General features: G+C 48.4%; 1 protein-coding gene across 1 annotated transcript; it reads left to right on the top strand.

Moving 5' to 3' along the window:
* The first annotated feature begins 290 nt into the window (after nt 1-290).
* Nucleotides 291-12,170, top strand: Bag2 (BAG cochaperone 2). The gene is made up of 3 exons (XM_036167114.1): nt 291-680; nt 9,166-9,275; nt 10,622-12,170. Exons 1-3 carry the CDS (start codon nt 568-570, stop codon nt 11,029-11,031), a joined length of 633 nt encoding a protein of 210 aa, XP_036023007.1. The 5' UTR covers nt 291-567; the 3' UTR covers nt 11,032-12,170.
* Nucleotides 12,171-14,290: the final 2,120 nt, after the last annotated feature.

Below are 14,290 nucleotides of genomic sequence, written 5' to 3'. Positions count from 1 at the left end.
GTCCTACTCCTTCTCTTACTGACATTTACAGCTTCTGACACCGGCGCCTAGTGAATATTATTCACAGAGGATTTAAGTACGTGGAGTGTGAAAGCAACAATCCTTTCATTAGAAAGGCGAGACAGTACAAATGCACTTGGCTTCTCCTTATTTGGAGCACGGTGCTGTCCCGGCTCTCCCGGTTCTCTTCGGAGCCTGCCTGGTAACCGGACAGGTCCGGCAAGCAGAGACCGCCCCTGGGGCACACAGAATTATCTTCTGCTCCCCACGTCTCTCCCCACGTCACGGGGCTGCACGATTTTGCCCTTGCTGGGAATTGTGGGTGCTGGGAGAAACAGCAGGCGCCACCGTGCAGCCCGGTGGGAGGCTGGCCGGCCACGGGCTCCGGGGCAGGGTCCCCCACCCGCGGTGCCCGCGGCTAGCTGCGCCCGCCCGCCCGCGCCCGCCTGCCCTTGTTTGGCCGCGCGGCCTCGGGGGCGGTGCCGTCCGCGTCAGCGGCGCCCGCGGTGACGGCGACGTGCGGCCCGCGCCACTGCTGCCCGCGGACGCCGCGGACCCCCGGAGCCCATGGCCCAGGCGAAGATCAACGCCAAGGCCCACGAGGGCCGCTTCTGCCGCTCCTCGTCCATGGCAGACCGCTCCAGCCGCCTGCTGGAGAGCCTGGACCAGCTGGAGCTCAGGTGAGGGCGGGCGGGCGGGCGGGCGGGCGGGGGGCGCGCTCCGGTGGGCTCCCCTCCCCCGGGCTGCGCGGCCTGCCCAACTTCCAGATGTGCAGCCCCCGCTGTGTGTCCCCGCTGCCTTTAACTTTCACGTTTCCAGTGATGCTCTTTGGAGGGAGGTGGCAGTTGAGTGTGGGTCTCTCTCCCCGCCTCTGTCTCTCTCTCCCCCCACCCTTCCCAATGTAGTAAGTTTCTTTGCCCCAAACCACTACATAGTAACACAAGAGAAAGGAACATCCCAGACTGCCCCTCCCTCCCGCGGCCAGCGAGAATCAGACCCACGAGGGGCCGTGGGGGTGAGGGGTGGTGCCGGAGTTGGATGCGGTCCTTCTTTCTCTTAGCCACGTGCGATGTCCTCCTCCGCCGTCTGTTGTTCATTTAGAAGATACTGCTGACACCTGGGAAGTGCCAGCCACAGGCCTGAGAACACCAAAGGCAGGAGTCACACTCTGAGATCCTGCCACGGGATCAGCCTTGTAGTAAAATTTCTAAGTATTGAATACTAGCAAATGCTGTACATACTTGGTTGTCTGTAACAGTTTGAGACCTTTATGTGTCCGGTGGAGACGTTAATGTCTCCAGAGTTGTGCAAGTTTTGATTGTGTGCGGGTGTTGTTCAGTGAAAATCTTATCAAGGCACCCCGAGCCTCCTGGAACTGCGAACGTTTTGTTCCCTAGTTTTCTCCAGGTTCTGAATAAGCAAAAGAATAGGAGCCCAAACCTTGAGCCTGGTGTGCCTTCATCTCCCTCCATTCGTCCACCAAACACGCGGAAGTGTGTTTGCACAGAAAACTACAGCAAGCAGCTTTGTTACAAGTGAGGCATTCATTATTGTTACTATTAGGAGCAAAGAACCAGCAGGCGAGACATTTTTCACCATTTCCTGAGTAGCCACAAGAGAAGCCCGAACCATATGTGCCCAACCCGGAGTGAGACGAAGGGGCCGCAGAGTTCAAGTCCTTCCTAGGGGCTGGGAATGCTTCCCTCTACCAAGTAGACGCTGAACTTGGACAGTATATTCTCAACTGCTCAGATTCTTTTTCCTTGAAAGGGTTCAGGAAGTTGTTACTCTTCAAGCTGAGTCATTGGCCTGAAACCTGAATTAATGCTTCCCAAGTACGAGAGGGGTGGGGGCTGGGGGTGTCCCGAAGGTCTTGGGTTTGAGAGGTGTTGCATTCTAATGTCTGATTAATGTAAAAGGAATTCTGATTATTGCACATAAGCAATTAAATTCTGTTACTTAACAGTTGTGCCGAGGGGGAGAGTTTGAATGTATGTTTAATGACTCAAGGTAGGGGGGGTTCAGAAGAAGCACCTGACAGTGCCACAGAGCACTACGCTATTAAAAATTAGACTTTTAAATATGGAGGAGAGAGAAAAGATGAAGCTTATGTAATTTCCCTTCACCAGCTTCCTTGGTGTACATAATGGTAGCCAAGCAGTGGATTTGGTACTGTAAAAGACCGGCTTGTAGCTAGTATGCAGTTTCCATTCAGTTGTATGGGTTCTGTTGACAGTGAGAGTCACTTTTCCCTCAGGAAACTGAAACCACACCAAAGGTATTATGTCCTGGAGGATGAACTGACCTCTGGGATGTCTAAAATGCTTTAAAAGTGTTCAGCCCCGTTTTACAAACCGTTAGGGGATTGCCATTTGTTTCTAATAGTTTATAATACTAACTACACTATCTTACATTTCTACTACATCTCCTATAAAGGGGTAACCCTGTCCTTTCTTGATTTTTTTTTTTCTTTTTTTTTTTTTTTTTTTTTTTTGTGTGTGTGTGTGACCAGTTCTGTTAGGATTCTGCACTTGTCCTAGCTAGATACCTTACTTATTACTTTTTTATGCTGATCCTAGTTTATAAATAATAGGGTTAGCATCTGCCTGTATGCTAGCCCCTGTCTTCGTGGGAGTTACCATTATCTGCATTCTACAGATGAGAGATTGAACCACACCTCAAGTTGCAGTCAAGATCAGTGGGCTTCCCATTTGAACACAGGAAGCCTGGCAGTGCAGATCAAACACCATGTGTCCCAGCGCTGCATAGATCATTTTCCACTGTCCAGTTGGCATAAGAATGCGATTTTACTAGAAGAGAAGAAAATCAACTCAGCATTCAATCCAGTAAATATTGAACACCCAGCGTGTGCCGAGTATTGAGTAGCTTCTAGAAGCTGTGGGTGATAAGGACACTGTCCAAGGGCTGCGTTTCAGAGACTGGCAGAGGAGGAATGAGTGATAGGTAGGACTGGAAGACTGGCTGTTCATCCATTTCCCAAAACCCATCCCATAGTGAGTAGTTCCTTTCCAAACCCCCCAGGCAGGAAACAGTGGTCACTGCAGGGGCCAGGGACTTGCGCCGTTCCCCTCCCTGCTCGGGTTTCTTCCTGCTTAAGGTTCCTGATAAGATGTCCCTGTGTTCCAGGACTCACAAAGCAAGTTGACGCCATATTTAATGTGCAGTAATAGTCTGTAATTTAAAAGAACACTTTTCATATACATTGTAATTTGAAACTTCTAAAAACCTTGAGGGGGAGGATGTTATTATACCTTTCAGCTGTGAGAACAGCGGACTGCCGGCTGCGAGGGAAGCTTAGTTGGTAGGATGCTTGTCTAGCATGTTCAAAACCCCAGGTTTGCTACCTGGCTTCAGAAAGCTAGCAGGGTGGTCCCAGTCCTAGAGAGGAGAGGGTGGGAAGTTCAAGATCATCCTGGGCTATGTAGTAAGTTCTGGGCCAGCCTGGGATACGCGAGATCCTGTCTGGAGGAAAAAAAAAAAGAAGAAACCGAGGGACTAGGTGCCTTGCCTTAGGCTAAGGTACTGGTGAGTGGTTCAGACAGTGAATGGGAGCTGCATTTTGGTGACAAGGAGAACCTGTCTTTCCTGACAGTATCAGGAATTGCAGCAGACGCCAAGGTCTCATGTGGAGCCTCGTCCATGAGTGTGAGAACTTGTTTTGGAAAAAGTTCCTTTCACATACACCCACTGTTTGTGGAAGCACACATTTTCGTTAAAAAGAGCTTGTGGCCGTGACCCTAAGTCTAGATTAACCCCCGTGAAGCGCATGCGTGCTGACGTCATACGTAGCCTCTGACTCCTGCTGAAGTTTTCTGCAGGCGCTGGCGGTCGCCGTGTTAAACTCCTCTCCTACTTTGCCTCCTTGGGTCACAGCCAAGGTCTCCTTATCACTGGTGTCCAGGGTGAGGAAATTCCGGCCAGGTCAGCAGTAGCTCTTCACACAGTGTGGGTTTTGTGAGCTGCCGTTGGGCGACATCCTCGCCTGCTCTCTGTTAGTTCCCCTTTCCACCTCCACTGCAGGCTCATGAGATGCCTGGGGGCTGGGGACCAGGTGAGGATGCTCCAGTTTTGTGCTCATGAAAATTCTTACTACGGTGTCTCTGCCAAAGCCTGCTTAGCATAGAGCAGCTTTCCACGTCCAGGCAGCTGTGATGTGAGGGCGCTTCCTTTCCCGATTTGGACATGGAGCTGCTCCCTGGATCCCAGTCCACGCAGAAATGCCCCTTGCCGACAAGAGAAGAACCATCACACGAGTTTATTAAGATTGAATGTTTACATCTGTCTATCGTAGCGTCTCAAGAAACTAAGAGGAAGGAGGGCAGACGGTATTTAAGGTTCAGTCACTAACCTCAGACTACTGGAAAAGCTACATGGACAGAATTCTGTGAATTGAGTTTAAGTCCAGCAATAGCTGGTGAAGGGTACAAACATAATTTAAACAAGCTGAGTAGTGAGGAATGCTGGTTTAGTATACAGGAACCCCTAAGTTTCATCTCCAGTACAAATAAACCAGGCATCACATGTCTGTAATACCAGCACTCGGGAGGAGAATCAGAAGTCCAAGTGTGTTCCAAGCCAGCCTGGGATACATGAGGCCCTGTCTCAAAAGGAAGAGGGTGGGAGTAAAACGAATGAACAGTGCTGGCCTGGCTAATTTTAAAGTCGCCTTGACATAAATAAGCTAGAGTCATGTGGGAAGAGGGACTCTCAACTGAGAAGATGCCTCATAAGATCAAGCTGTAGGCAAGAAAGCCTTTTGGGGCAGTGGTTCTCGACCTTCCTAAGCTGCGACCCTTTAATACAGTCCCTCATGGTGTGGTGGCCCCCAACCATAAATTGGTTTCATTGCTATGTCATAACTGCTGCTGTTATATGTGTTGTGTCTTTTTACTCTTTGTGGGACCTGCCACCCAGCTCCCAAATAAATTCACACATGGAGGCTTATTCTTACTTATGAATGCCAGGCCTTAGCTTGGCCTTATTCTTGCCAGCTTTGCTTAACTTAAATCATACCGTCTGCCTTTTGCCTCTGGGCTTTCCCCATTCTCTTACTTCCGGAAACCTTACTCTTATTCCGTGGCTGGCCGGCTGGCCCCTGGAGTCCTCCTCCTTCTCTGGCTCCTTTTTCTTCTCCGAGATTTCTTCCTCTATATGCTCTCTGCCTGCCAGCCCCGCCTATTTCTCTCTGCTGCCTCACTATTGGCCGTTCAGTTCTTTGTTAGACCATCAGGTGTTTTAGACAGGCACAGTAACACAGCTTCACAGAGTTAAACAAATGCCACATAAACAAAAGTAACAGTCTACAACAAATACGTAAATATCTTTTTTTCTGAAGGTCTTAGGCAACCTCTGTGAAAGGGTTGTTTGACCCTCCACACACAAAGGGGTCCCTGTTCACAGTGACTGCTCCCACTGCCTTGGGTTTTGTTTGGTTTTTTTAATTAGTGATTGGTGTAGAGGCCAGCCCATTGTGGGTGGTGCCACACCTGGGCTGCCATGAGGGAGCAGGCCAGTAAACAACGTTTTGTGGCCTCTGCATCAGCTCCTGCCTCCAGGTTCCTGCTCTGTTTGAGCCCCGGCCTGCCTTCAGTGATGGACTGTGGTATGGAAGAGTCAGCAAAGTAACCCCTTCCTCCCCAAGTCGCTCTTGGTGACGGTGGCCCACCACAGCAGTAGAAACCCTGACAAAGACAAGGGCAAGGAGAGTGTTGATTTCCTTAAGGGAAAGGAAGGAAGGAGGAAGTGGTCAACAGTTCCTGCCCTAGGGAACCAGGATTCTTGAAAAGATCCTAAGTATCAGGAAGAAGGTTGTAGGAAGGAAGAGCAGCAAATGAAAGGCCCATGGTAAATGGATAAATATGCGTAGATGTGTATATCGCTCTGGGAATTTCTACTGTGTATAAAGAACTCTTTCAGAGAAAAAAAAGCCTCCATCAATCAACATCAATCAATCAGCCTCCTTCTCTCTGTCTGCTGGAGATCAAACTCAAGCTTTTACAAATCTAAGCACATTCTGCACCTCAAAGCTACATCCCAGGGGCTTGGGGATTGCCTAGCAAGTGCAAGGCCCTGGGTTCAGTCCTCAGCTCTGGTGGGGGGTTGGGGGAAGCTACATCCCTAGCTCGAAATGGCTCCTTTATGCACAGATAAAAGGTGTTTTTTTTCTCCTTAGGGTGTTTCCTTTTTAACCTGTTTCATTAACTCCACACACTCACTGCTGTACCTGATTACTGTAAATGAACGCTTTTTAGAACAACGTCCATTCCCTCAGTCCTATTTAATACACGCGCACGTGTTAAAATGTAAGCTGGTCCTTCAGAGTCTGCACATCATTTCTCTAAACACTGGAGTCATAATTAGAGTTTCTAATTATAAGCATTTCACACTGGTGCCAGCTGGGCCTCTTTCATACCTACTGGGCTCTCACTTATCAGCTGAGGACGCCACTGTAATACAGTGGTGCCGAAAGAAGCCTGTAGCCTTACCAATACTTGTTTGCTTTCAGCCAGATTGCTACATACAATTCCTGCCTGCTTCTGCTGGCTCTTTAGAGACATGCTGCAAGCAAAACACCTCATGGTGCTATTTTGGGGCTTGACAGGTGGGTGACATGTGGACGGGGTGAGAATGGGAGGTCACGGGTTGATGTGTGCTAATAAAAGGTTGGTGGAATTGTTCCCTCTCTGGCTGCCTCCACTATGATCTGGGTTGGAACGCCTGTCCCTGGCCTCACATTCTGGGGTCATCTATCACTATCTCTCTACAAAAGCTGGAAATGTAGTCACTGTGACCTCTAAGAAAGTGACCTGGAAATACTTAACTTTTAAATGTGTGAGATGTTTTTCTCTTCCTTTTCATGACTCAACACCCTGGTTTTGAATAGCAGGGTTTGTTCGCCTGTATGTGAAGGAAGTGTGTGTGTGTGTGTGTGTGTGTGTGTGTGTGTGTGTGTAGCTGGTGGAGGTAGTGGATGAAGTGTTCTATGGTATATATGATCAGGGTTTTACACCAAAATCTGAAAGAGACTTTCCCTTTAAATTTGGGAAAAAGCAAAAACCCCATCACTTCCACTGTCTAATATAGTACCAAAAGACATTAGTCAGTAATGTAAAGGAAAAACAACTGGATGGAAAAGAGACAGAAACTCTTTTTTCCCCCCAGACAGTATGATCACGTTAACTCAGAAGAAATGGTAGAAGTGATGGGCCACCCATTAAAATTTAATACAGGCAAGGTTGCCAGTTGTAAGCCGAGCCCATCAAAACAGCATGTCTCAAGCCAGTAATAATTGACTAGAAACATTATTAAAATGATCTGCAACAATAACCATAAGGTTTCTGGAACACTCAGAAATCTATAAAGCTACCGTGAAGAATATTTCAAAGCTAATAATATATAAAACTGAAGTAAACAAAGAGATGTAAATTAAATTATATTGTCAAGAGGATGTCAAATTCCCCCATTTTTTTTTTTCCGAGACAGGATTTTTCTATGTAACTTTGGAGCATGATCTGTGGACCAGGCTGGCCTTGAACTCACAGACCTCTGCTTCCTGAATGCTGAGATTAAAGGTGTGTGCCACCACCACCTAGCCCTCCATTGTTTAAAAGAAATCGAACATACAGTTTATATGGAGGGATAGAAGTTTATAAATATTTAAATTACCTTTATAGAAGAGGCTATTCTACCACTTAGTACATGGTACAGAGCCCATGATGCTGTAAGAGTGTGGGGGAGGGCAGTGAGCATACAGATGGGAGCCATCTCAAAGGTACATTTCACGTAGGTAACACAGGATTTGGTGTAAAGACTTTTAAGGAAAGTGGCTGTTTGGTTGTTGCCTAATGCCAGAGCTTAGTCTAGTGGACTAAAGAAACAAAAACCGGGAAGGTAAACCTATAAACAGAACATGGGAAAACAGTATGGCCAGGATGTCAGAAAAACACTTAAAACTTCCAGAGGATAAGTTAACCACATCAGAATGATCAGGAGTCAGAAGCAGGAAAGCCAGACTGAATTACATCATGAAACTGTGTCTCAAAACAAACAAACAAACTAAGGGGCTGGAGAGATGGCTCAGTGGTGAAGAGCACTGGATGATATGGTAGAGGATTGAGGTCGGTCCCCAGCACCCATCATAACCATCCATAGCTCCAGTTCCAGGCATTCAAAGCCCTCCTGTCCTCTGTGGGTCACCAGGCACATATGTAATGCACTTACATGCAGGCAGCGAAAACACTCAGGCACACAGAGCCACAACAGTTTTAATAAAGTAAAGAGGCGCTCTTTACCGGTAGGCTAACACATGCAGGTGATCCCAGGTGCTTGAGGCTGAAACAGAGCACAGGGCACCCTGAGTAATAGAGTTAGTATAAGTGTATCTCAGGAGACGGGGCAGTATCTGTCCAGTGAGGGCCATCCTGAACGAAGCTCACAGGACAAACAATTTCCATGTCTGTGGCCAATAAGGAGTTCGTGTCTTGAGCATGTAGACGCAAAGTCATGCAAGTGAACGTGAGTGGTCAGAGTGAAGAGAACCAGACAGAGCATCACTTGGTGCAGAGCGCAGCTCGGATACCCAGGAACCAGATGGTCCTGAAGAGTAAGGTGGAAAAAGAGAAGCAGATACGCATTGAAAATGCACATATACAAATACAGATGTCAAAAGAACAAGTCCACACAGATGAACATGGTCTCTGGTCTCCCCCAGAGGGAGTGGCCCCTGCTTGCTGCCCCACCACTGAGACAGGAGGATTGCTGCAAGTTCTAGGCCTGCCTTTGAAATCCTGTCTCAGAAAACAAGACAAACACGCCTGTTAGAATTTTTTTTTTTTAAGTAATGCTTTTTTTTGTTTCTGTTTTTTCCTAAGACAGTGTTTCTCTGTATAGCTCTTGTGTCCTGGAACTTGTTCAGTAGACCAGGCTGGCCCCCAAACTCAAGAGATTCACCTGCTTCTGCCTCCTGAGTGCTGGGATCAAAAGCATGCGCCACCACTGCCCAGCAACGCATTTTTGCAGTAATGCATTTTTGCAAAGCTTTCTTCTTGTCCTTTAAACTTGGGCTGATCTAGATGGCAGCTGAGGGAAATTAATAGGAAGGACACTGTCGCTGTAACCACTGTTTTGTTGTGCCAATTCACGCAGGGTTGAAGCTTTGAGAGACGCAGCTACTGCTGTTGAACAAGAGAAAGAGATCCTTCTGGAGATGATCCACAGCATCCAGAACAGCCAGGACATGAGGCAGATTAGTGACGGTGAGACCCTCTTCCACAGAGGGGCGCTTTAGACTTCCAGGGGATCTCTGGTAAATGTGAGTGCATGCTTGCCTGCCTTTGGGGGCGCCTACCCCTGTTGACCATTAACAGCAGCGAGTGAGCAGCGGCAGCTGTCAGTTGGCCAGAGGCGGCCATTGTGTCATTGTGTTCCCCAAGTCCACAGTAGCCTGCAAGCTCCAGAAGGGCAGGCAAGTAGTACAGCCATGCAGCCTACCTCAGGACCACAGCGCTTCCTTCCTTTCTTTCTTTTTTTTTGTTTGTTTGTTTGTTTTGTTTTTCAAGACAGGGTTTCTCTGTGTAGCTTTGCGCCTTTCCTGGATCTTGCTCTGTAGACCAGGCTGCCCTCGAACCCACAAAGATCCACCTGGCTCTGCCTCCCGAGTGCTGTGATTAAAGGCGTGTGCCACCACCGCCCAGCTACAGCGCTTTCTTTACACGGTCCTGGACTGCCCGGAAAGTAAAAGCAGAGGAGCAAGGTAGAAGTGGAGACTTGGCGAGATGGTCTGAGGACTGTGGACAGGCAAAGGAATGAATGTAAAATGCACTGCCATGGTAGTCTGCGGGCCGTGGCAGCCCAGGGAGGAATGGATTGCTGAGTACAGTGGGCCGGAGGGCTGGGGAGATAAGCAGATCAACTGCAGACCCCAAATGCTGTCCATCCACAGTGGGTCCTGCCTAGTCTGCCCCTTCACCATCACGGCAAAGGACCGATGAGTTAGGGAGTTCTGGAACTGGGAAAGAAGTTGTTGACGGTTTTGTGTATATCTTGAAATGTTACCAGAGCCCACGGCCACCACAGTTTCCTGTTGCTGGCCAAGACTCGCACCCAGGGCCAGCTTGAGTGTGTCTGCAGGGGAGAAGGCCAGGGCTTTCTCGGGAGCTCCTACATTGTCACTGCTACTTCTGGGCCCAAAGTGTGCCGTGTATTCTGACAGACACGCGCATCCCGTGTGCAACATCGAGCCTCCAACTGTGCCTCATCTCGAACCCTAGCCATCTTCCTAGCTAAACTCTGCTTGCTCTGAATTTACTTGATTTTCATCTTAGCTCTAAATGCCTCCACCAAACATGCGGATGGACAGACTTGGGGTGAGAGCTGGCCCTTACTGAGTAAAGACTTTGGGCAAAGGCGTCTGTGACCTAGCTCTGTAATCAAAGACTTCCTCAGTTAATCTTACATGCGGTAGTGTTTTTGTCTTTTACCTTAAAAAAATTCACAGAAGTGCGTATACAACATAAAGGTAGCCACCACCGATGGACGAACGCCTTGGCATTGCTGCTGTGGTTAAGTTTCTGCCTCCTACTGACTGATGTTTCGTGTTTAGGAGAAAGAGAGGAATTCAACCTCACTGCGAACCGCCTGATGGGCCGAACTCTTACTGTTGAGGTCTCCGTGGAAACAATTCGAAGTCCCCAGCAGGAGGAATCCTTGAAACATGCCACGAAGATTATAGATGAGGTGGTCAGCAAGTTCCTGGATGACCTGGGAAATGCCAAGAGTCACTTAATGTCACTCTACAGCGCGTGTTCATCTGAGGTGCCCCCCGGGCCAGTTGACCAAAAATTTCAGTCGATAGTAATCGGTTGCGCTCTTGAAGATCAAAAGAAAATTAAGAGACGACTAGAGACTCTGCTGAGGAACATTGACAACTCCGACAAGGCCATTAAACTATTAGAGCACTCTAAAGGAGGCGGTCCCAAAAGTCTGCAAAACGTTGATGGCAAATTCAATTAGTCTTCAAACCCACAGGCCCTTACAAACGATGTAACAAAGAAAAACCACTATTTTAAATAACTAGATCTTTATGTTAGGCATCACCACTTATACCTCATACTGATAACTGCTTCAGATGAGGAAGTATTCCAGTGTTGATAAGGCACACAAATAACACTTAAAACTATAAGTATTTCAGTCGCCTACTTACAAGTTTTGGACAGCATTGCTGTCTTGAACTGGACTCTAGCCCTGGAAATTCAGCTTCTGAAGATGCACACATGGTACGTGGGAAAATAAATAAGGGGCAAATGCATCACACTGCTCTTTCCTTAACCTAAGAACAGATGCACCCAGCCCCTGGAGCAGTGCACTCACACCAGTGTGAACAGATGCACCCAGCCCCTGGAGCAGTGCACTCACACCACAGTGTGAACAGATGCACCCAGCCCCTGGAGCAGTGTACTCACACCAGTGTGAACAGATGCACCCAGCCCCTGGAGCAGTGCACTCACACCAGTGTGAACAGATGCACCCAGCCCCTGGAGCAGTGCACTCACACCACAGTGTGAACAGATGCACCCAGTCCCTGGAGCAGTGCACTCATGCCAGTGTGGGCAAAGGACCCAGCACCCAAAATAGTGTACTCACACCACACAGTGTGCCTAGAAGGGTAAAAGGAAACACATCAGACCCTCTCCCTGCATGTTCTCAATTTCTGGGCCATCTGTTTTATGCATCTCACAACATGTATCTTTATGTATGTGGAAACATGACATAAAATGTGAGGAAAAGGCCTTCACTGTACCACAGTGAAGGTTGGGACCCACCAGACTGCTGCGGCCTCTCCAATGTCAGTGCTAATGGGCTTCTTCATGGGCTGCCCTGGAGTCAACATGTATGCCATGGGAGCACAGTGTCCTGACCCAGTCTCTTCTCTGAGAACATGTGGGTGGCTTCAACTTGTTGCTATGACTACAACATATTCATGTCCTTAGAGCTTTGTTCTGTTCTTGGTCTTCTTTGTATAAAATTCCATTAATGAGTTCATTGGGCCAAAAGATATATGCATTGTCATGGCCTAAAAAACATTTCTAAATTTTTATAAGTTTTAGCAATTTGTACTGCCTTCAGTAATTAAAAGAATCCATTTCACCAAACTCTCTAGCACTGGGCATTGCCTTTTGACCCTCAGACACAAAGCCCCTTACTTAACCAGCACCTTGTTTGCAGAGAAGGCTGACCAGCACGCTCATTTCTGTGACTCAAAAAGCAGAGATGGAACATGTGTAGTGCCAGCGAGGCACCAACTCCTCAGCAACTCCTCTGCAGTGAGTCATTTGAAACACAAGTTTTATTAGGATGCAGACATTTTTTCATACCCAAAGACCAAGGTCTATATGGATCGTTCTCTCTCAGCACAGACCCTGCTGAGCTAAGCCTTCTGGGCCACAGTGCTAAGTTAGTCCCTGTGGAAGATCCCCACCGCGGCATCTGTCTGCAGATCGATGCCTGCCACCAGGCTTGCTCTGTCACGGTGTTTCCTGTCACCTGGCTCTTTGACAGCTTCTTGTTTGTTTATTTGTTTGAGACAGGATTTCTCTGTGTAGCCCTGGCTGTCCTGGGGTTCTGTAGACCAGGCTGGCCTTGAACTCAAGAAAGCTGCCTGCCTCTGCCTCCAAAGCGCTGAGGTAAAAGGTGTGTGCCACCCGTGGCCTGGCCTTTGCCAGCTTCTTAAACTTATGACGTACACAAAATTTCCTTAGGCTCTCAAATGTCAGCCTCTCTGATTCCTTTCTACCCTGGGAAGATATGCCCACCTCCTCCAATTCACTCATTCTGTATCTGTCCAGAATTTCTGTCATGAATTCTGGCTATCTCCTTGACCTTTGTATTCTTTGCATTATTTCCTTTTCATTTAAAAAAAAAAAATTGATTATATGTACAGTGTTCTGCCTGCATATACGCCTGCATGCCAGAAGGGGGCACCAGACCTCATTACAGATGGTTGTGAGCCACCAGGTGGTTGCTCGGAATTGAACTCAGGCGCTCTGAAAGAGCAGCCAGTGCTCTTAACCTCTGAGCCATCTCTCTCGCCCTCCTTCTCCTTCTTGATAGATTTTATTTGTGTGTATCTGTGCATGCACCTCACACCCACAGAGCCAGAAGAGAGTGTGAGATACACACCCTGGAGCTGGAGTTAGAAGACGTGAGTTGCTTGAAAACGAATGCTGAGAATTGAACTCCGGTCCTCTCCAAGAGCAACAAGTGCTCTTAACCACCGAGCCATCTTGTTAGTCCTCGTTCCCATTCCTCACATTTTTTGGATGGTCACTGATTGCTTCCCACAGACTGGACTGTGGTCCACCACCTCCACGACTCTTGGGGTTGCTGGTCTGTAGTGTCTCCAGGGTGTGGGCCTTCTAAATATATTCTTTCCTCTGTCTCAACTGCATGTGACGCCCTCTTTAGGACTGCCCCTCTGCTCTTTGAAGCTGCTTTTTGCCTTTCCCTTTAAGGGCGGGCTCTGTAGTGTGGAGCCAGCATGACCTGCAGAGATGCTTACAGCAACCTGCTCAGATCCATCCACTAAGGGCAGAGCCAAAATGCTACCCAGTTAAAAATCACCAAGTGCAAAGCTGACACTTGAGTGATTTAATGTATGGACCCTTCCTTGAAAAGGGTTCCTGAAGCTTTGGAAGTATGGAAAGGTGAACACTTTCCATGATGAAGGTGAAGCATGGCTCCCCAGCTGAATGCTCCAGTGATTTAAAAATACTACTTTTTAAAGATTTTTAAGTGAGAGGGCTTGGGTTGGGGGATCTGGGCTCTTCCTCAGGAGTGGCTAGTCTGGATGAGGAGAGGCTGTGGGGCCTCAAAGGATTGTCCTTCCTGCAGGGACAGGATGGGGAGCAGGTGCCTTCCCGAGCTTGAAACCCCTCGACGCACCCCCAGGAGGCCTTTACGGGTGTCATGGCAGAGCTGATCCAAAAGAACCTGCAGGGAGACGTGCAGAAACATCAACAGCTGTGTGTGTGTGGGGGGACTTGAGCAAACCCAGGTCAGGGAGGCAGAGGCTGGAGGCACAGCTAACAGAAGATCGTATATCGTGAAGAGGGAACTGGCCTTGCTGGGTGGATCCAGTGTGGTCTTTAAGCTTCTTCGTCCCGTGCTTGTCAAACAGGAGCTGGGGGAGGCCCAGGCCACCGGGGAACAAAAGGCTAGACTGTAGCACAGTGGGAACAAAGTGCTATAGACCTCAGCTTCGCGATCCTTGAGT

This window comes from Onychomys torridus, chromosome 18, assembly GCF_903995425.1.
Source record: "Onychomys torridus chromosome 18, mOncTor1.1, whole genome shotgun sequence".
NCBI classification, from domain to species: Eukaryota; Metazoa; Chordata; class Mammalia; order Rodentia; family Cricetidae; genus Onychomys; species Onychomys torridus.
This window is presented reverse-complemented; position numbering and strand designations above follow the sequence as displayed.

Excerpts from the sequence above, each read along its gene's own strand:
- Bag2 (XM_036167114.1), top strand. The coding sequence starts at position 568 with ATGGCCCAGGCGAAGATCAACGCCAAGGCCCACGAGGGCCGCTTCTGC. Across the intron at positions 681-9,165 it reads CTGGACCAGCTGGAGCTCAG|GGTTGAAGCTTTGAGAGACG; the intron begins GTGAGGGCGGGC and ends CAATTCACGCAG. Across the intron at positions 9,276-10,621 it reads CATGAGGCAGATTAGTGACG|GAGAAAGAGAGGAATTCAAC; the intron begins GTGAGACCCTCT and ends TTTCGTGTTTAG.